Source organism: Anomaloglossus baeobatrachus, chromosome 4, assembly GCF_048569485.1.
Source record: "Anomaloglossus baeobatrachus isolate aAnoBae1 chromosome 4, aAnoBae1.hap1, whole genome shotgun sequence".
NCBI classification, from domain to species: Eukaryota; Metazoa; Chordata; class Amphibia; order Anura; family Aromobatidae; genus Anomaloglossus; species Anomaloglossus baeobatrachus.
This window is the reverse complement of record NC_134356.1, coordinates 440,774,638-440,798,153: the sequence shown is the minus strand read 5'-3', so window position 1 is coordinate 440,798,153 and position 23,516 is coordinate 440,774,638. Positions and strand designations below refer to the sequence as shown.

Below are 23,516 nucleotides of genomic sequence, written 5' to 3'. Positions count from 1 at the left end.
AAAATGTGAAAAATGGAATCTGCATTACTGCCATGAACATATGAATAAAGAGAAATTTAGCTACTGAATTGATCAATGCAATAGAGCCCCAACACTACGCCATTGGATTTTTCAAGTCAGTATTCACACAGCAGTTTCTGCTATTTCATGTATTCCCCTTACATAGTCACTGGTGTTGCATACCTTATCTCCCCATAGTGATGTTTTTTTAGGTTTTTGCACCCAGTTCAGACTTAGAATGGTGTTCCAAACGTTATTCCTTATTGTTAGTAGTTTTTTTCGTTTGTGAACCCTCCCCACACACCTATTGCCAATCCATATCATACGCATATATAGCCTGGGTCTCAGCTTCCCATACAAGGTAAGTTTTTTAACTGCATGAGAGGACACACACAAGCTAGGGACCCCAACGTAGAGAAATACTTTGGCGTAGTGTTGGGGCTCTATTGCATTGATCAATTCAGTAGCTAAATTTCTCTTTATTCATATGTTCATGGCAGTAATGCAGATTCCATTTTTCACATTTTCACTCTTACATGTAGCTATTGGATTTTTCAAGTCAGTATTCACACAGCAGTTTCTGCTATTTCATGTATTCCCCTTACATAGTCACTGGTGTTGCATACCTTATCTCCCCATAGTGATGTTTTTTTAGGTTTTTGCACCCAGTTCAGACTTAGAATGGTGTTCCAAACGTTATTCCTTATTGTTAGTAGTTTTTTTCGTTTGTGAACCCTCCCCACACACCTATTGCCAATCCATATCATACGCATATATAGCCTGGGTCTCAGCTTCCCATACAAGGTAAGTTTTTTAACTGCATGAGAGGACACACACAAGCTAGGGACCCCAACGTAGAGAAATACTTTGGCGTAGTGTTGGGGCTCTATTGCATTGATCAATTCAGTAGCTAAATTTCTCTTTATTCATATGTTCATGGCAGTAATGCAGATTCCATTTTTCACATTTTCACTCTTACATGTAGCTATTGGATTTTTCAAGTCAGTATTCACACAGCAGTTTCTGCTATTTCATGTATTCCCCTTACATAGTCACTGGTGTTGCATACCTTATCTCCCCATAGTGATGTTTTTTTTAGGTTTTTGCACCCAGTTCAGACTTAGAATGGTGTTCCAAACGTTATTCCTTATTGTTAGTAGTTTTTTTTCGTTTGTGAACCCTCCCCACACACCTATTGCCAATCCATATCATACGCATATATAGCCTGGGTCTCAGCTTCCCATACAAGGTAAGTTTTTTAACTGCATGAGAGGACACACACAAGCTAGGGACCCCAACGTAGAGAAATACTTTGGCGTAGTGTTGGGGCTCTATTGCATTGATCAATTCAGTAGCTAAATTTCTCTTTATTCATATGTTCATGGCAGTAATGCAGATTCCATTTTTCACATTTTCACTCTTACATGTAGCTATTGGATTTTTCAAGTCAGTATTCACACAGCAGTTTCTGCTATTTCATGTATTCCCCTTACATAGTCACTGGTGTTGCATACCTTATCTCCCCATAGTGATGTTTTTTTAGGTTTTTGCACCCAGTTCAGACTTAGAATGGTGTTCCAAACGTTATTCCTTATTGTTAGTAGTTTTTTTCGTTTGTGAACCCTCCCCACACACCTATTGCCAATCCATATCATACGCATATATAGCCTGGGTCTCAGCTTCCCATACAAGGTAAGTTTTTTAACTGCATGAGAGGACACACACAAGCTAGGGACCCCAACGTAGAGAAATACTTTGGCGTAGTGTTGGGGCTCTATTGCATTGATCAATTCAGTAGCTAAATTTCTCTTTATTCATATGTTCATGGCAGTAATGCAGATTCCATTTTTCACATTTTCACTCTTACATGTAGCTATTGGATTTTTCAAGTCAGTATTCACACAGCAGTTTCTGCTATTTCATGTATTCCCCTTACATAGTCACTGGTGTTGCATACCTTATCTCCCCATAGTGATGTTTTTTTAGGTTTTTGCACCCAGTTCAGACTTAGAATGGTGTTCCAAACGTTATTCCTTATTGTTAGGAGATCTGGAGTCTGGCTAGGCCACTCTAGGACCTTCATATGCTTCATACGAAGCCACTCCTTCGTTGCCCTGGCGGTGTGTTTGGGATCATTATCACGCTGAAAGACCCAGCAACTTTTCATCTTCAATGCCCTTGCTGATGGAAGGAGGTTTCCACTCTAAATTTCACGATACATGGCCTCATTCATTCTTTCATGTACACGGATCAGTCGTCCTAGTCCCTTTGCAGAGAAACAGCCCCAAAGCATGATGTTGCCACCCCCCATGCTTCACAGTAGGTATGGTGTTCTTTAGATGCAACTCAGCTTTCTTTCTCCTCCAAACACGACGACTTGTGTTTCTACCAAACAGTTCTACTTTGGTTTCATCAGACAATATGACATTCTCCCAATACTCTTCTGGATAATTCATATACTCTCTAGCAAACTTCAGACGGGCCCGGACATGTACTGGCTTAAGCAGGAGAACATGTCTGGCACTGCAGGATCTGAGTACCTGGCGGCGTAGTGTGTTACTGATGGTAGCCTTTGTCCCTGCTCTATGCAGGTCATTCATTAGGTCCCCCCATGTGGTTCTGGGATTTTTGCTCACTGTTCTTGTGATCATTTTGACCCCACATGGTGAGATCTTGCACAGAGCCCCAGATTGAGGGAGATTATCAATGGTTTTGTATGTTTTCCATTTTCTTTTTATTGCTTCCACCGTTTATTTCATCACACCAAGCTGCTTGCTTATTGCAGATTCAGTCTTACCAGCATTGTGCAGGGCTACAATTTTGTTTCTGGTGTCCTTTGACAGCTCTTTGGTCTTCACCATAGTGGAGTTTGGGATGTGACTGTTTGAGGTTGTGGACTAATGTCTTTTATACTGATAACAAGTTCAAACAGGTGTCATTACTTTAGGTAATGAGTGGGAGTGGAGGACAGAGGAGCCACTTATAGTGAACCTGTCAGGTGCAATATGCACCCAGAACCACGAGCAGTTCTGAGTACATATTGCGAATTCCTGCCTAACCGTCCCTGTATACCCTAGGGATATTTAGAAAAAGTATTTCTAAAGATATATTACCGTATGCTAGTGAGCGAGGGCACTAGTCCCCTGGGCGTTAGTTCCCTGGCCAGTCGCCCCTCATTAGCATGTTAGCACCCCCTGTGGGCGTGCTAGCATGCTAATGTATACGCAGCGTCACAGGATGATCTCACTCACCTCTCCGCCACCATCGTGTCCGACAGGGGAATTTGGCTCCGTGTGCATGACCCCGGAGTTGGGTCATGCGCACTATGAAGTCGGGTGTACGCATCCTGGCTTCAAACCGAAGTAGTGTGCATGACCCCGGAGACTGAGCCAAAATCCATCGTCGGATGCGATGGTGGCGGAGAGGTGAGTGAGATAATCATGTGACACGTATTTATTAGCATGTTAACACGCCTACCGAGGCATACGAACATGCTAATGGGGGCATCTGGCCGGGGAACTAACGCCCAGGCGACTAGTCCCTGCGCTCATTAGCATACAGTAAAATATCTTTAGAAATACTTTTTCCAAAGATCTCTTTATCTATGCTAATGAGCGCAGGGACAGATAGGCAGGGATTAGCAATATGCATCCAGAACTGCTCCTGGTTCTGGGTGCATATTGGACCTCACAGGTTCCCTTTAAAGAAGAAGGTCTGTGAGAGCCAGAAATCTTGCATGTTTTAAGTGACTAAATACTTACCGTATTTTCCACCATAATTTTCAATAAAACATTTCCCAAATCAGACAAGGTGATTTTCTGAATTTGCTTTCTCAGTTTGTCTCTTATAGTTGTGGTCTACCAATGATGTCAATTACAGGCCTCTCATCTTTTTAAGTGGGAGAACTTGCACAATTGGTGGCTGACTAAATACTCACCCCCCCCCCCCCCCACCGTATTAGATGAGGAACTTCAAAGAGAGGTTCAGTTGCTGTTAAGAAGTCTTCAGGATTTCCAAGAAAGTCCAGTAAGCTCCAGGACCATTTGCTAAAGATGATTTAGCTAAGGGATTGGTTCAACACATGTGCAGAGCTTGCTGAGGAATGGCACCAGGCAGGTGTCGGTGCATTTGCTTGCACAGTGAGGTGAAGGCTTTTGGAGGCAGTCCTCGTGCCAGAAGGGAAACAAAAAAGCCACATCTCTTTAAGAACAACATCAAACATTCTGCAGGAAGTACAGTGATTAGACAGCAGATGATTGGAGTGAAATTATTGTTTCTGATGACCACCCCACCCCCACTTCAGACTCTTTTGCGCATCTGGAAGATAATTGTCTGGAGAAGAAATTGTAACTGGTCTCATGATTCCTGTGTCTTGTCACAGTAAAGCATCCTCAAACCATTCATGCGTGGTGTTGCGTTTGTTCCAAGGCAGTGGGTTCACGCACAATTTTGCCTGAGAACATTGCCATGAATAAAGAATGGTATCTAAATCTCCTCCAAGAGTAACTTCTGCCAACAATCCTGGAGCGATTTGGTGATGACCAATGTGGTTTCCTGTGCTATGAAGCATCATGTCACTGGATAAAAGTGACAACTAAGTGGCTCTGTGATCAAACCATTACAATTTTGGGTTCATGGCCCCAAACTCCTGAGATCTCAATTTTATTGGAAACCTTTGGTAAATCTTCAAATTCCAGGTGAACAAGCAAAAACTGAGAAATTGTGATAAACTGCAACCATTGATTAGGTTAGGTCACTTATGAGTAGCTATCAGTTAGGATTTGACCCAGAAGCTGATGGCCAACAGGCCAAGGACAATTGTGGAAATCTTCAAAAAATAGGGATCAGCACTGTTAATAATGAGTTCTTTTACATAAACTTGATTTGTATCAAAACATATGAAATGGTTATAATTATACTTCAATAACCATAGAAACATCTAACTAAAAGATTTAAAAAGATTGATGCTGCAAACTTTGAAAACCAAAAAGTCTCAACTTTTGGCCATAGCTGCAGAGAGTTTGTTTAGTTTTTTTTTTTCTTTTAAGAAAAGATGCGTAAGACTTTTATTTTACAATAACTGCAAGTATTTATTTCACGGTCAGCTCAGAAATTCTATGCATAAATATTAAAATGGGGAGAGTGAAGTTTTATTCTGTCAGACCACTTAAAAGCCAATACACGGTAGATCACAAAAGTAAGTACATCCCTCACATTTTTGTAAATATTTTATTTCTTTTCATTGAACAACAATGAGGCCATGACAAATTGATATAATATAAAGTAGTGTACAGCTTCTATGACTGTGTAAATTTTGTGTGCCCTCTAAATAACTCAACACACAGCTATGAATGCCTAAACCGCTGGCAACAAAAGTGAGTACACCCCTAACTGAACATGACAAAATTGTGCTCAAAGTGTCAATGATTTGTGTGGCCATGATGATTTTCCAGCACTGCCTTAACTCTCATGGGCATGGAGTTCACTAGAGCTTCACAGGAGCCACTGAAATCCTTTTCCACTCCTCCATGACGACATCATGGAACTGGAGGATGTTAGAGACCTTGCACTCCTCCAACTTCCTTTTTCCTTTCGCCACGACAGCACCCACGGGAGAGAGGGATCCGCCCCCTTCAGGACAGGAAACCTACAGATAAAAAGGGGCGGTCCCCCTCCCTCCTCAGTTGGTTTCCTGTCCTGGAAGGATCGGAACCTACCATACCTGGGTCTAGGAGTCCGTGCGGTGTCTAAGGGAACGGCGGAGCTCAGGATTCCAGAAGCACGGTCGGTGGAGCTCCCCTCGTGGACTCCATCCTCCGGTGCATCCCGTCCTCTTTCCCTCGGCTTTGGCCTGATCCTCCGGGGAAATGGCGCCTGCAGGATCGCGCCGGTAAGTAGGCTGTTTGTGGAACGGTGCTCTCCCTGTGCTGCATGATTCCAGCTCCTTCGGGATTGTGGAGCATGTGCCGGGGGGGGCGTGTCCGGATACTGCCACGCAGCTCACACGCGACTTCCTGCAGGGTCCCGGAAGTGAGGACACTTCCGGGAGAACGGATTGCTGGGACGTGGACTCCTCCTGATGACGTGTCTGGAGTAATCAAGGGCCGGTGAGTTGCTGCGTGCAGTGAGTCTGGCGCTTCCCCTGCACCACGTGCGTGCGGTAACGTGTACGCGCGCGGGGGGGCGGCGTGTCCGGGACTTGCTGCGTCGGCACTCATTGCCTCAGCGTTACAGAGCTGCAGGAGTGGTGAGAATTAAGAGCGGACTTCCTTTATATTTTGAGCTTCAGTGGTAGAAACAGGCCACTTCTACAAGGATGGGAAGTCCCCGCGACTCTCCTGCCCGGGACACCTCTCCGTCCAGAGATACTGGACGTAAGGACTCGAGTGACACCAGGAGTTCCACGGGTCGTAAGAGGACAGAGGACTCTGCATCCTCCAAGGACCGGACAAATCGTTCATCCCCACCTCCAAAGCCGGTATCCGTTCTTTTACTGATATGGGTGAGTGACCTTCGGGAATGGTACCCTATACTGATGTTCCCTTCCGGTTCTGTTCCAGGGCCCTAAGAAAAGCACCGCTAAAAATAATAATGAGTGCCCACTGTGTGCCTGTCCCCTCCCCAAGGACTATATACAGAAGCTTTGTAGGTCCTGTATCCAGGCTATTCGGGGGGAGGCTTCAGCTTCTACCAACCCCCCCTCCGGATCTCAGGGAACTGATACGTACTGAAATTCAGGCTTCTCTTCAGTCCCTGCACGGCTCTAAGAAATCCTTTCCTGTGAATGAGGCCCTAAAAACCCTTGTTCGCAAGGAGTGGCAGAAACAGGATCATCGTGGGTTTCTCCCGTCTTCCTCAAAACGGAGGTACCCATTTGATGATGAAGACTTGTCCCAATGGTGCAAGGTACCAAAGGTAGATGTGGCAGTAGCAAAATCCTCTAAAAAATCAGCCTTGCCTTTCGAGGATATGGGATTTCTACGAGACCCTCTAGACCGAAAAGCCGATGCCTTCCTGCGTAAAACCTGGGAAGCCTCTGCTGGGGCACTGAAACCAGCCATTTCTGCAACATGTACAGCCAGGTCACTTTTAGTCTGGCTAGATACCCTAGACAAACAGCTTAAGTCAGGTACCTCCAGGGATAAGATTGTTTCCTCGCTACCCTTACTCAAAGACGCAGCTAATTACTTGGCAGATGCTTCTGCTGACTCTGTCCGCCTGGCGGCCCGAGCGGCAGGGTCTTCTAATGCAGCCCGGAGAGCACTCTGGTTAAAATCATGGAAGGGGGACACATCCTCAAAATCGAGACTATGTGCACTTCCATGTGAGGGTGAGTTCCTCTTTGGTCCACAGCTGGATGACATACTCACCAAGGCGGGTGATAGTAAAAAAGGGTTCCCTAATGCATTTGCTCCTCCTTCTAGGCTCCCGTATCGCAAACGTCGTTTCCAGCCCACACGACCTGATCGCAGGGATAGATCGGACAACCCCGCCTCGGGGTCCAAGGGGACCCTGTTTGGAAACCCTTCCTCCCGTAGAAAGTTCCCTAAACAATGATGGGGGGGTTCCGGTGGGAGGCAGACTAAGGTTTTTTGCAACCCTTTGGAAAACCATCACGTCCAGCTCCTTTATTCTTGACTTGATTTCTCACGGTCTCCGGCTAGAATTCACTTCCCTACCTCCACAATGGTATTGTCTGACACCCACTAGGAAGTCGGGGGATCAACATAATGCTCTGGTGACGGAGGTTCTCACTCTGGTGGAAAAAAGGGTTCTTACGCCTGTCCCGTTACATGAGAGGGGACGAGGGTTTTACTCCCCTCTTTTCTTAGTACCAAAACCTGATGGGTCGTTTCGGACCATAATTAATTTACGAAAACTTAATCTCTTTCTTACATACCGACGGTTTAAAATGGAATCACTCCTGACCACCATAAAGTTGCTCTATCCCAACTGCTACATGGCGGTCCTTGATCTCAAAGATGCATATTACCACGTCCCGGTTCACGCACTTTATCAGCAATACTTCCGGGTAGCACTCTTTATGCACAACTCTGTTCACCATTTCCAGTTCACAGCCATGCCCTTCGGGGTTTCACTCGCCCCTCGGATTTTCACTAAGATAATGGCAGAAGTCACCGCTCACCTTCGCGAGCAACAGACTTTCGTGATCCCCTATCTAGATGACCTACTGGTTGTGGGTAACACGGCGGCACAGTGTTCTCTCCGTCTCCATAATACTATACTCTGGGTCGTCTGGGGTGGCTTTTGAATCTCCAAAAACTCACGCCCTCAACTTTTCAGTCTTTCCTAGGCATGCTTCTGGATTCTCGACAACAGCGTTGTTTTCTCCCAGTGGACAAAATAGCAAAAATCCAGAGGATTGTCCGACGCACACAGACTCACAGAACTCTATCTATCCGTTCTGCAATGTCCCTGTTGGGGTCCCTGACCTTGTGTATCCCCGCTGTCCAATGGGCCCAGCTTCACTCCCGACAGCTTCAGTGGGAGGTTCTGGCAGCTGCACGATCCCATCCGGGGTCACTCGATCGTCCTCTGAGATTGACAGACACTACGCGTACAGCCCTGACCTGGTGGCTTCGGGAGGAGAACTTAACCAAGGGGAAGGAATGGCATGTTCACCCCACCAATGTCCTCACGACGGACGCCAGTCCCTGGGGGTGGGGGGCTCACCTGGGGGATTCTATGACCCAAGGTCTTTGGTCCCAGCAAGAATCAACCGAGTCCTCCAACCGGAAAGAACTTATGGCGGTCTCTCAGGCACTGATGTCGTTTCTTCACATCCTCAGGGGAACCCATGTACGTCTTTGTACGGACAATCAGACGGTGGTGGCATACATCAACCACCAAGGGGGAACGAGATCGTCTTCCCTCATGTCCACGGCGGTTCAACTGTTGGAACTTGCCGAGACTCATCTGTTATCCCTCTCTGCAGTCCACATCCGAGGGGTGGACAATGTCAAGGCGGATTTTCTCAGCAGGCACACTCTCTATCAGGGAGAATGGGTCTTACATCAGGAAGTGTTTGCTCAAATCATACAGTACTGGGGCCTCCCGGTTATAGATTTGTTTGCTACCAGAGCCAACAGGCGGTTGAAACTGTTTGGATCCCTGAACAGGGCGGATCAGCCAACAGTGTTAGATGCCCTTCAGGTTCCCTGGCAGTACAGTCTTGCTTATGCCTTTCCTCCCATAATTCTTCTCCCAACAGTCCTTCGGAAAATCAGGGAAGATCAGGCTCGCATTCTACTTATAGCTCCCTTCTGGCCCAGACGTCCCTGGTTCTCCCTCCTGAGACAGATGTCAGTGACGGATCCCTGGGTTCTCCCATCCCGACCGGATCTCCTATCACAGGGTCCTTTCCTGCATCCACGCGTCAAGGGACTCCACTTGACGGCATGGAATTTGAAAGGGCGTTACTAGACTCACGGGGGTTTTCCGGTCGACTGGTGGATACCTTGTTGCAAAGTCGGAAACCGGTAAATACCCGTCAGTATGGTCGGGTATGGCACCGGTTCCTTCTCTCCTTCCCTGATGCAGTGCCTTCGGTGGTCCCGATTTCTTCTATTCTGGAATTTCTCCAGTCTGGGCGTGATCTGGGTCTGTCAGTCAGTACCCTTAAGGGTCATGTGTCAGCTCTGGGCGCCCTTTATAATTCTAATATTGCGGGGGATAAATGGGTCATGCGTTTCATCAAGGCCTGTGACCGGGGTCAGCCGATCCGTCTCCCGTGTACACCACCCTGGGATCTCACTCTGGTTCTGGATTCCCTAACCCGTCCACCCTTTGAACCACTCGCCACGGCGTCTGACAAATTGCTCTCTTTTAAAACTTGCCTTTTAGTTGCACTCACTTCGGCTCGGCGTGTTAGTGATCTTCAGGCCCTTTCTGTAGATCCTCCTTTCCTTAGGGTCTTCCCAGATCATATTGTTCTTAGAACTGACCCGGCCTATTTGCCTAAAGTAGCATCACAGTTTCACCGAAATGCGGAAATCATTCTTCCTTCCTTTTTTCCTGACCCTTCCACACCGGAGGAATGCAGGTTTCATACACTAGACGTCAAGGAAGTTATTCTCACATATATCTCTAGGACAGCCCCTTGGAGACAGGATAGGGCTTTGTTTATTGCCTTTCAGGGTTCCAGACGTGGTCATCAGGTGACGAAACAGTCATTGACCCGATGGATGCGAGATGCTATTGCTGTTGCATATGAATCAAAACAGGAGCCCCTTCCGTCTCCTGTACAGGCTCACTCTACTAGGGCGATGGCTTCACCTTGGGCTGCCATGTCGAATGTCTCCATTGACAGTATTTGTAAGGCTGCAACCTGGTCCTCTCCTTCTACTTTTTACAAGCACTACCGGTTGGACCTTTCTTCCTCCTCTGACCTTTCATTTGGGCGATCGGTTCTTCAGAAGGTGGTCCCTCCCTAAGCGTGTTATCTCTCTAAGTCTCTCGTGGGTGCTGTCGTGGCGAAAGGAAAAGACTAAATTACTTACGGTAATGGGATTTTCCAGAGTCCACGACAGCACCCTTTACACCCCTGCCCTTTGTTTTCTTCACCCTTTGGGTTTGATGGTTCTATTTTTTGTCTTGTATTGTGACTAATTTCTGGCGGTTCCTCTCCATTTTTCTCTGAAACCAACTGAGGAGGGAGGGGGACCGCCCCTTTTTATCTGTAGGTTTCCTGTCCTGAAGGGGGCGGATCCCTCTCTCCCGTGGGTGCTGTCGTGGACTCTGGAAAATCCCATTACCGTAAGTAATTTAGTCTTTTGAAGATGCCTCACATATGCTCAATTGGGTTTAAGTCTGGAGACCCGCTTGGCCATTCCAACACACGTCTTTGTACTACTCACCTGGTTTCTGCTACACACACTTGACACCATCTGATCTTATAAAATTTATCTTTGTCTCATCAGACCACAGGACATGGTTGCGGTAATCTATGTCCTTAGTCTGCTTGTCTTCAGCAACTGTTTGCAGGATTTCTTGTGGATAATCTTCAGAAGAAGCTTGCTTCTGGCATGACAGCCACACAGACCAATTTTGTGCAGTGTGCCTTGAATGGTCTGAGCACTGACAGGCTGACACTCACCCCTTTAACCTCTGCAGCAATGCTGGCAGCAGTCATAGTAACTGACTGAGCACATGCACGCAGTTTCCTTGGTCAACCATGGCGAGGCCTGTCTGGTTAAACCGCTGTATGGTCTTGGCCACCATGCTGCAGCTCGCTCAGTTTTAGGGTTTTGGCAATTTTCTTATAGCTTGGGACATCATTATATAGAACAACAATGCTTTTTTTCAGATCCTCAGATAATTCTTTGCCATGAGGTGCCATGTTGAACTTCCAGTGACCAGCATGAGCAGCGTCAGACTGGCTACCGGAGGAATCTCCAGTACTGCCAGCAGGCCTGGATTCAGTTACCTGCATTGCACTCCGGAGCTCTCACCTGAGCTCCAGAGTGCAGCCTAGACTGAACCGGGAGCGCCAAGTGATTGATTCCCCGGCGATTGCGGTTCAGTTCATGACAGATGCAGACAGGCCGGGCTGATCTCCGGTTCTTTCACTTGAACTCCCGGAGATAAGCCCGGCCTGTCCGCAGCTTTCATGAACTGAACCGCAATCGCCGGGGAATCAATCACTCGGCGCTCGCGGTTGAGTCCTGCAAACTCTGAGATCAGTCCAGGCTGCAGGTGAGAGCTCCGGAGTGCAATCCAGGTAACTGAATCCAGGCCTGGCATTACAGGAGATTCCTCCGGTAGCCAGTCCGACGCTGAGCATGAGTATGTGAGAGTGATAACAACAACTTTAACGCACCTGTTCCCTAGTGAGACACGTGACACCGGGGGGGGGAAATGGCTAATTGGGTACAATTTGGCCACTTCCACCTAGGGGTGGACTCATTTTTGTTGCCAGCTGTTTAGACATTAATGGCTCTCTGAGTTAAAGGGGTGGTTCACCCATTTTTTATTTTGTCTATGGATGTAACTTACCATTTTGGGAGTTTTCTTAATTGGTCTCTATTTCCAGTTCTGCCACTGAGCGGCGCTATCCTGCACGCTCAGTGCCTGTCACATGACCCCTAGAGCTGTGGCTGCCAGCATCCTCTGATGTCCCGACCAAGTTTCGGGCTCTCAAACTTGACGCTTACGTCAGAGGAGGCTGGCACCACTCAAACTGATTGACTGGGCTGTGGGCGGTGACTACCGCACGTCACAGCCCAGCACCGAGGGGAGGATCCAGAGAGCTTTAGTGTGGAGCGGTGAATGCAGAGCGGCGGCGCTTACCATCGGTCAGCTGTGGGAGGTGCGGGCTCCAGTGTGCAGGGGTGAATGCAGAACGCTCTGCTTTACCATCGGTAAGCTGTGGGAGGTGCGGGCTCCAGTGTGGAGTACAGGGGGGGGGGGGTTCCTCAGCTGAAATCCCCCCTGCCACGCAAGTGAATGATCACACTATCCACCCGCCCGCTGTGCTCAGCTGTCAGGAGAACCAGCAGCACAGGTCCCAGAGTGGAGACAGTGACATGCTCTGCTATTAAGGCCCAGTCACACACAACGACTTACCAGCGATCCCGAAAATGATGCGACCTGATAGGGATCGCTGGTAAGTCGCTGGGAGGTCGCAGGTGAGATGTCACACAGCCAGATCTTACCAGCGATGCAGGAACAATACAGGTCGCAGTAGCGACCTGTATAACGATCTCAGCAGTCACTGTGACCCTGTCACACAGTGTCAAACACAGCGATGTGTCCTGCCCAGCAGGACATCGCCTTTGAAGAAAATGGCCTGGACCATTCTGCAACGACTAGAGATCTCACAGCAGGGGCCTGATCGCTGGTAGGTGTCACACATAACGAGATCGCTAACGGGATCGCTACTGCGTCACAGAAACCTTGACTCAGCAGCGATCTCGTTATGTGTGACGGTACCTTTACACATAGTATGCTATATGTCACTATCTTGCTCCACTCTGGGACTTGTTGTGCAGGTGACCAAATGATAAAAGCTCTATTACCATGATTAGGCAATGCACACAGGAAGGAGGGGAGGGACCTGTTTTGGTGGAGATCTGAGGGGAGGGAACAGTTAGAGTGGGTGTGAGATAGATTGCTAGTTACTGCAAAGGATTATGGAAGTTGTAGTAACTGAACCCAGGAAGTCAAGAGAGAGTGATTAACTCCATCAGAGCTGGAGCCAGAAATGAGGATGTTCTGCTAGAGCACAATAAAAGGTAATATTCGTAAAATAACATGATAGATGTGTGGAGAGGCACATAATAGCAAGATTTATCAGAAAAAAAAAAATCAGTTTTGGTAACTGGACAGCTTCTTTAATTAGAGGGCACATACAATTTACACTGTTAAACAAGTTGTGCACTGACTAATTTAAATTGTATCAGTGTCATATCATCAGTGTTGTCCCATGAAAAGATATAATAAAATATTTCCAAAAATGTGAGGGGTGTACTCACTTTTGTGATATACTGTAAATAAGTGTGTTAACCTCCATAACTGGAAGAGTATTGACCAATCCTACTGACAACAAAGAGTTCATCTGACTTCTTTCACATCATTACTGTTGGCACAGCACTTGAACATTGTAGGTACGGAATATTTTACTTCAATGTACACATTTACTGCAGACTGCTCCATGGTTCCTGGTACAACGGCTATTGTCCCACTGTCCTCTCCCTATCTGACACCGCGGTTCCACTCAGTAATGTGATAGTCCTGCATGGCCATGGTCTCATTCGATTCTTAGTGTCCCATTTATTTATTTTTCTAATAACTGTTGTTTATTGAATTACATAAAGTTCAAGAGATTATATTGGTTAACATAAGCCCAATGCAACCATATTAGTGTCCCATTTTTACTGACTGTTTCTGACCTCCGTTGAACAAAGCTCATCTACTGGGTTTCTCCTCACCAACCTGATCGCCCAAGTATGTCGTCCTCTGCTATAGGACTAGTACCGCTTTAAACAGTCGCGACCCGAGTTGCCCGGGTTGAGGTCTGGTACTCACTATGGTGGGATAGGGGTACTCTGCTGTCCCGTTCTGCACTTGAGTCTCTAATACTGGTTTTATGCCTTGCTACAACCACCCCCGTGGCTGGGCCTCCTGTCGGCTGGCTTCATACAAGTTGTTTCAACTTTTCTCTCTTACCAACTACTTGTATTTTGCCTTTCTAAAATTAAAATCATATTCTAACTCCTCCCTCTATTCTCAACTGTCTACTCTCTCACCGCCCCAATAGACCACTCCAATACTTTGCTATGGAGCAGTACCTATGACCGGCCACTAGATGGCCACATACATAAAATACAGTAAGCATTAACACAATATTCATATCAACACTATTTACATTATTGTCTTGTGGCGACAATTAATTGACCTCTTACATTTATGTGATTTACTTGTATTTTCATTGTTTATACTTTAGGTTTGTTTTGCATTAATTAGTAAGGGTGAAAAACGCTGTAAGAATTTTCATAAATTTGCATGCTTCAGATTTTGAAAAATATTTTAGATTAAAATACACAAGAAAAAAAGCAGCACTTGCAGAAATCATTCTTATTTGCGGCTACTGTAAAACGTAGTTTGTTTTTTTTTAAGCACGAAACCCCCCCCCCCTCAAAAAATGCTGCAGTAAGTGTGCGCAGCATCCCTTAGACAGATTTATGGATTTGCTAATAATGTGCCATTGAGAAAGGTTTCATCCATTGTTTGGGTTTTCCACAGACCCGAGAGGTGCTCATTTTATCTACCTTTCGAGAATTGCTGCTATAAATTGACGCAACATTATAAGCAAAAAGAGTATTCAGATGAATGACCATTTGCAGAAACTTCTTTAAAGGGAATCTCTGCAGGTTTTCGCTACCCAATCTCAGAGGAGCGTCATGTAAAGACAGAGACCCTGATTCCAGCGATGTGTCACTTACTGGGCTGTTTGCTGTCATTTTGATAAAATCAATGTTTTCTCTGCTGCAGATCTAGCAGTTATACAGAGCTCATGAATATGCTGGACTACCTGATTGCAGGCCAAGTAGTCCTGTAATGAAAATTTACTGCTGATTAATCAGTGATATTATCAAAACTACACTAAGCTACCCAGTGAGTGACACACCACTGGAATCTGGATCCCTGTCCCTACATTATGCTGCCCTCAGATTAGGAGGCAAAAACCTGGTGACAGGTTCCCTCTATGTCCTTGTTTTAGAAGAACTGACAATGAATAGCAGTTCTATGTATTTGTCTTCACTGTCGTCCTCGATGGATCTTTTTTTTCCAACTCCTCTTCTGGACCAGCATTACCTAATGTTTAATTTCTCACCCTTTTTCCTGTGTCACGCTATATAGACTAGTGTCCCCTATCACCTTCCCCATCTTATTGTGATTCCAGGTTCAGAATGGGTTGATCCTGAAGATCCCACAGTGATTGCGGAGACAGAATTGCTTGGGGCTGCAGCTTCTATTGAGGCAGCAGCTAAAAAACTGGAACAGCTCAAACCACGAGCCAAGCCAAGAGTAAGTGTTAATTGATGCCCGGATCAACCTATGTAATCCAAGCGTCCATACAACTCTGCCATCTCATCCATACCTTTTGTGAAGTTTCTTTCCGTGTGTCGGGTGTTATACCACACTTGTCGTACAGAGAACGGCTGAGCCCTTTTCAATTGTTTACGCACACGGAAAGTAGGGCTCAGAGTAACTAACAAATGTGTGGATTACCCACAACAGTGTCTGTTGTCAAATTAACCCAGTATTAGAGGATTTTCTTGACGGAGAGCCACATCTCATCCATGTCCCCTTCTGTCAGTGGAATCGGTCCAAGAACCCTCTCCTGCAGCCTCTGTCTGATATGTTTGATATATTAGGTTGTTAATTCATTCAACTATATATCAAACATATTGCTACAGTGTCCTGCGTGTGCTCCAGGGCTGCGCTGGGTTCTAGAGAGCTACCGCAGGATGGTCACCATTCTTTTCATTGACATATTGGCTGACGTTTTCTTATCCTCCTTGTAATGCCTCCCCTTTTGTATTTTAGCAGGCAGATGAGACCCTCGACTTTGAGGAGCAGATCCTAGAAGCGGCAAAGTCAATTGCAGCTGCCACAAGTGCCCTGGTGAAGTCTGCCTCAGCCGCACAGAGAGAGTTGGTGGCCCAGGGCAAGGTAAGGAGTAGTGCTAATGTGACCACTAATGAATGTAGCTTTCCAGAGAATCCGGGTTTTGGAAGAAGAAAAGTCTTGTCTTATTGAGTCTCGGTCATCAGTGATGCCCACGAATCTATGGAGAGTAGCAAACTAATGCAAATGTCTGATTTTATTGGGTTACTGTGTGTCATTTCTGCGTTTGTGTTAATAAATAGTGATGATGGAATACCTCAAATATTCGGCTTTGCGAATATTTGCCGAATAGGTCGCCGCTATTCGACTATTCGCGAACATTCGATGCGCAATGTAAGTCTATGGGGAAACCCGAATATCAACTATTCGGAACTATTCAGGCTTCCCATAGGCTTACACTGGGCATCGAATATTCGCATAGCGGCGACCTATCCGTCAGATGTTCGTGAAGCCAAATATTTGAGGTATTTGATCATCCCTATTAATGAACTATTTTGGCTTTCATATACATATCAAGTATACACTTGCTACCACTGGGGCAGTTATATATATATATATATGTATGTATGTATGCATGTATGTATGTATGTGTGTATATATATATATGTATATATTAATATATAAATATATGTATATATTAATATATATAATTATAATTTTTTTAGTTTATTGCTTTGAATGTTTGGCGGCTCTTGAGATCTGAGTGACAACATTGAATCTTAGGACGGTAGCCTATTTGATGCTTAAACATTTACATGGGCATATCAAACCTATCTTTGTTTTTTCCCCTGTGATGGTGTCAGAGTGTTTTGGTGATTGTTGATGGTATGCAGCTGTATATCAGATTTTTTTTTCTGAAAATCTAAGTGGATCAAGAGTAATGTTTTTACCACTACTTAATTTAGTGCAAAAATTGCCCAGTAGTAGATCACTTTAAAGGGGCCTTGTGTCACCAGGTGAAAAGTTAAGCACACATTGCTCTTATTTTATTGCTTCTGCTCCCCTGTGTATTACGCTTTTTTGTTTTTCTAAAGTCCACCATACTGTTTCAGACATAATAATAATAATAATCTTTATTTCTATAGCGCCAACATATTCCGCATATATACATATACATATACAAACAAGTAACAGTTATAGAAATACAATATTTAGAGGAAAAAACACAGCCCTGCTCGTGAGAGCTTACAATCTACAATGAGATGGGGGGGGGGGCAAGGTACAAGTGCTTATTTAGAATGACAATTCTGCTATCTCACGGAAATGGGGGCTAGATAGTGGTTTCCTCGTCCAGTGGGCCCGAGCCTTGAGATGCCTTTGGGTGCTATGGAGTTTGATGTGGAGTTATGTTGTGAGAAATTGTAGAGGGACTATGTGAATCGATTCTGATTAGGGAGTGTGATAGGCCGCCCTAAAAAGATGCGTCTTTAGGGTGCGTCTGAAGCTGAGTAAGTTGTGATTTGTCCTAACTTCTTGGGGTAGAGCGTTCCAGGGGGTTGGTGCAGCTCGGAAGAAGTCTTGGATCCGGGAGTGGGAGGTTCGAATTAGTGTGGATGTTAGTCGAAAATCGCTTGCAGAGCGTAGAGAACGGGTGGGGTGATAGACAGAGAGGAGGGTGGAGATGTAGGTGGGTGCCGCACTGTGGAGAGCTTTGTGGGTGAGAACAAGCAGTTTGACAGACATGTAGGCACTTTTTATTTAGTGCTAATTTATAAGGTTTTTGCATCTGCAGTGATACGGTTGTGCTTATGTTATTTTAGATGAAAATGTACAAATCAAACGATAAATGTACACAATTGGCGGTCACAGTTTTACATGTGCAGTTTGGGGACTCCGCATTGTTTAAAGTTTTCTAATTTAACGGACAGCTGATTTTCTCAAATTAATTTATTTGCGTTGTCTAAGCAGTTTTACAGTTTTAAATGGCTGCCTACTAGCAGACTTATCTTTTTGCTTGAGTTTCGCTGACATTACAAATTAGAATTTTAAAGTGAAACTCCTCAATTAGATCCTTGTAACTTCTTTCAAGAATATAGGCAGTTTATAATTGGGCCTGTCTTACCACGGTATGGGGACAGAGGCTTTATTTAGACAAATCATTTTGTTTTATTAGGAATAGAAGGAACTATCTGAAAAGTTAGTAGGACAAACTATATTATATTGCCAGCTATCAAGGATAGGTACTACATATTATATAATAGGATTGATGTCAAGAACGTGATCGTTTGATCTGCCTCCTTCCACATGTCCACGCCAAGTAGCGTTTGTTGATGTACAGGTCGTGTCACTTTGCCAATATAACATCATCACTAGAGCTTGGCAGGAGTTGAATGACCATATGTGATTTGATAAGGTGCAGAAATGGCTTCCCCCTCTGACCTTGTCATTAGAACTCCTGAGTCTGAAGTGGGTTAATCCCTCCTTAGTATTTGGTAACCCACAGCTTTATCTTCTCCTGGATGGTGTCCAGTGAATGGTTACATGACCAGGCTAACCCGAATACCAGGGAAATCCCTAGCTGGCTGCGACACTGAAAAGCTGTTTAGAGTTGGCACTAATGTGAAATACTACCTTTAGATGAAAGCCTTGTGGATGCGTATTAGAGGACGCTCTGCAAAGGTAGCAGAGGTGATTACAGGGGAAGAATGTAGAGCAGGATGGGATATATGGAGCTAAATGTCAATGATCTAGTCATGTCAACCAAATAATGGCTTCTTAGCTGTATAATGCACTCATCTATTATCACATGAATGGGGACTTTCTCCTCTACGTATTGGAACAACCCACGTTTCCTCCAACTCATGGCTATTTCTTCATTATTAAAATAATTAATCACTCCTGGCATTTGAGTTGTAGAGAACATGCATACTATTAGTAGCTTTCAGTATCTATCAGTCTTTTGTGAAGCATCCTGATTAATTTGCTTGTATTACAGGTTGGCGCAATCGCCGCTAATGCAGCTGATGATGGTCAGTGGTCCCAGGGTCTGATCTCTGCTGTGAGTATTACTTGTTACCTTAATATGAACTCCCTACTGCCTAATGCTTGCTCCTAGAAAGTAACATGTGTAAATCCTTACACTAATACAACCACCACATAAGCTGCCATTGATTTTTTTAATACCCATTTCTACTTACCTGTATCATCTGAATATTACATTTCCTACTAATTTGAATATCTGCACTTGCCAGCCATGAAAACTAGGTACCTTCTAACAAGGCATCAAGCATCATAGCTAACTAAGAAAGCCACCATGCTTTACAACAATGCTAAGTCAAGGGCAGAAGCTGATCCTCCTGTCCTTGCCAACCAATCAACTTCCAATTTAGATTGTAAGCTTTGTGATACTAAACATGAATAACTCATTAAACAGGCTATTTGTAGGCCGCAGAATCTGTAGCCCAACTAACATTGTATAGGTTCTTATAGACTGCAGCTGCTAGAAACTGCAGGCAACTCTATCCTTTTTCTGGTCATTTGGCCACTGTTGACTTCTTCTAGGCCAGGATGGTGGCCGCGGCAACAAGCAACTTGTGTGAATCGGCTAACGCCTCAGTACAAGGCCACGCCAGTGAGGAGAAACTGATCTCCTCTGCCAAGCAAGTAGCAGCATCCACTGCCCAACTTCTGGTCGCCTGCAAGGTGAAAGCTGACCAAGATTCGGAAGCCATGAGGAGACTCCAGGTAGCTTGCTTAAATCTGCATTGGATTAGGCATGTCTGTCACACAGAACATGGATCTTTCTATGAATAGTAGAACTTGTACTATGGATATGGTTAGGTTATCAATGCTATATCAAATACACGAAGATAACAGCAAAGCTCACAATGGAATTGGGGAAGCCCATTCATTTCATGATTTTGATTTTTTTGGTTCAGTTCAATTGGCTAAATATTGTTCTTTTTCTTTTATTCTAACCTGCTCTTCACTTCTTATCTGCTTCTTTTGATATTTCTCCTTCTCCCCACTTCATTTTCTCTTTCCACACCTGACCTTCTTCACTACAGGCTGCCGGTAATGCTGTGAAGCGAGCGTCTGATAACCTGGTCAGAGCAGCCCAGAAAGCTGCCTTCAGCAAAGCAGAGGAGGATGATGTTGTCGTGAAGACAAAGTTTGTGGGTGGAATTGCACAGGTTTGTAAAAACGAGACTATTCCGTGTGCAATGAATGTACCTTGTAGATCTGGAATAGGGATGTAAGGACGTAATCATATACATTTGAATAACTCTAATTAGTGACCTATCACTGGAACTAACAAAAATGAGATTAACTATATGCTAACCAAATGGCTCAATGTGGACTTTTTCCCAGTTGCAATTTGGGGAAAATTATGATTCACCGTTATTTCCCAAACTGATTTAGTTTGTTATTGTATTTACGAGACCGCAGTGGCTTAATCTTAAAATCGTTGGTAGTCCAACCAATCAGACCCCCAGCGATCAGAAATGTATGCTCTAATGTGTGGATAAGGGTCAACACTTTTTTTAACGTGACTAGTCCTTTAATACTTTTTCTGGGTCTGTCTCTGAGGATCTTGCTCTTTTGTATATAGTTTGACAGTTTTGTCTGCTGGTCAATACAGCAAAACAAAAGGTATATCAACTATACTTACCTGATGAGGCTATTCTGGTCAGACTGGTGAATACTTTTACATATGTGTCAGCAGATAGGGAAATATTCAAAGCAGGAGGAGAAAAAGGGGTTAATGCTGCGCAATCTGCCAGAAGAAGATATGGAAATGTTGATTGATAACTCTTATTCCATAGGTCTACGCGTTTCTAGGTGTGAAACCTCTTCCTCAGGACCAGAATATCAACAATGCAACACAATGCATTGTTGATATTCTGGTCCTGAGGAAGAGGTTTCATACTTTGAAACGCGTAGATCTATGGCATAAAAGAGTTATTAATCAATCAACATTTCCATATCTTCTTCTGGCGTATTGCGCGGCATTAACCCCTTTTTCTCCTCCTGCTTTGAAGATTTATCCACGTGGAGCCGCGTCAGCCACCATTATCTCATGCTATCTGTGGTGGTTGTGACCCTTCCCAACCTCATTTGGTCATTTGGTGAGTGTATAATATTATACATTATCTGGTAAGACCCTATCAGCGCTTCTGTTTTCTAGCTTTATAGCAGATAGGGAAATGTAAGTGGTGTTAAAGTAACTTAATGTGAACAGAGCCTGATATTGAGTATAATATCTGAATGTTTTTTTTGTAGATTATAGCAGCTCAAGAGGAAATGCTAAAAAAGGAGAGAGAGCTGGAAGAAGCGCGAAAGAAACTGGCCCAAATCCGTCAACAGCAATATAAGTTCCTACCGTCCGCCCTGAGAGAGGAGGACAGCTAGTGATCATCCTGGCTACGAAGTTGGAAATGGTCTTCTTTATAGGAGGAAGGGACAAACCTGTGCTATGGCGGGAAGCCTCCCTCCTCATCTCCACTGGATTCTAAAACCACTATTACATGGAGGGGGTAGTTTGGGTTTTCACACTCTAAGACAAACAGTATTATTTCCCAAGGTGAACATACCCAATTATATAAAGTATATATAAAAGATATACACAGTGTGGGGGCCTAAGTGACTGTGAGGCCGAAGCCCCTGCTGCAATCGTGTGCTTTTAATGATTGTTCCCCTTTCCATGTAACCACTCATGTTGCAGGTGCCTGCAATGCAGAGCAAAGCATAGGAGGGGTAAATGACCTTTTTTCTAGTATGTTTTACAATTTGATTTGGTCACTGGATCAATTATGTACCCTGAAATGATGTACACAGCCTGTTGGAAATTAAAGGCACTTGTAATTAAGCAGCAATATGTGATTTAATGTGGTTATTATAGTGGAAATCTGGATGGCAACATCTCGCTTACTTCAGTATACATATATTATTCAAGATGCTCTATATCGAGAACACAAGTGTATGTCATTTTTTCTTTTTGGAAATATTTGTACCTGACATATAGTAAAACTCATTTGAGAATCCTACTCAAAATAGAATTAAAAGTGGTCTTCTAAGTTTGGGGATATATGTGGTATGAATATCATGTGGTGGAACTGAATATATATCTAGGAAATCTGACTGGCATAAAGTGGAGGTGGGGGGGACTTAATGGGAATAATTTGCAGGGCATACCGTGTACCTAACAGGGGTTGTTTTTTTTTGGGGGTGGGGGGGTGCTTGTATTTTTTTGTTTTTTCAAATTTGCCTCAGATTGTTCCTCCTCTGTCATAGAATAGAATACAAATAATCCAGCAGTTTATTAGTATTTGATAGATGTTTTATGCAACATGTCCTCAATCATGATAAAAACCTCTGATGTATCTTGGACACAGCATATGATGTGTTAAAACACCTTGAATACCTGGAGTAATATTTCTGTCAAGATGCACAGAGGCCATTGATAACATGAACCAATTTTTTTTTAACTAGAGTGCACCGCTAAATGAATTTGTTACATCTTGTTCCTTCAGACCCCTCAGTAAGAATGGTGTATGAAACGTCAGTCTTATTAATTTGCGGCCTGTGTGTTTCGAACCTTCATAATTTTCCAAGAGCTCTAAGTCTGCATGTAGAAGTAAAATCTAATAACCTGCCCTGATCACATCCAATTAGAACATTACGTAATGATATATTCACTAATGTATGGAATTATCTTTAGCTGAAGAAAGACCTGCAAAAAAAGTGTGTGTGTGTATGTATCTATATAATATATATGTGTGTGTGTGTACATATGTATGTACATTTATATATAATTTTTCGGACTATAAGACGCACCGGACCATAAGACGCACCCTGGTTTTAGAGAAGTGAAATAGGAAAATAAAATTTTAAGCAAAAAATGTGGTCATGACACGTTGTTATGGGGCGAGGATCTGCTGCTGACACTATTATGGGGGTAATGTCCCCAAATTCTCTACTAAGGTACCCCATCCTGGTAATGATCCTCCTGCCTTGTGTATATATATGTCCCTCATCCTGATATAGCCCCATCTTGCTATATACTGCCATCCTGGTATGTGCTCCCATCCTGCTATATACGCCATCATCCTGCTCATATACCCCCATCATCCTGCTCATATACTCCCATCATCCTGCTCATATACTCCCATCATCCTGCTCATATACCCCCATCATCCTGCTCATATACCCCCATCATCCTGCTCATATACCCCCATCATCCTGCTCATATACCCCCATCATCCTGCTCATATACCCCATTATCCTGCTCATATACCCCATTATCCTGCTCATATACCCCCATCATCTGCTCATATACCCAATTATGCTGCTCATATACCCCCATCATGCTGCTGTTATACCCCCGTCATGCTGCTCTTATACCCCCATCATGCTGCTCATAT

The 23,516-nt window shown here is 44.4% G+C and overlaps 1 protein-coding gene across 2 annotated transcripts in view; it reads left to right on the top strand.

The window, feature by feature from the left end:
• The window catches only part of TLN2 (talin 2), a 406,458-nt gene extending 384,475 nt beyond the window's left edge, over window positions 1-21,983 (top strand). The window contains exons 54-59 of one of the 2 annotated variants that reach the window (XM_075345523.1): window positions 15,425-15,549; window positions 16,072-16,197; window positions 19,088-19,150; window positions 19,654-19,836; window positions 20,160-20,285; window positions 21,376-21,983. In XM_075345523.1, the coding sequence (XP_075201638.1) occupies window positions 15,425-15,549; window positions 16,072-16,197; window positions 19,088-19,150; window positions 19,654-19,836; window positions 20,160-20,285; window positions 21,376-21,504 (752 nt within the window). In that variant the 3' untranslated portion in view covers window positions 21,505-21,983. The remainder of the gene's footprint in view (window positions 1-15,424; window positions 15,550-16,071; window positions 16,198-19,087; window positions 19,151-19,653; window positions 19,837-20,159; window positions 20,286-21,375) is intronic. The other variant, XM_075345524.1, reaches the window with a different exon arrangement.
• The last annotated feature ends 1,533 nt before the right edge of the window (window positions 21,984-23,516 follow it).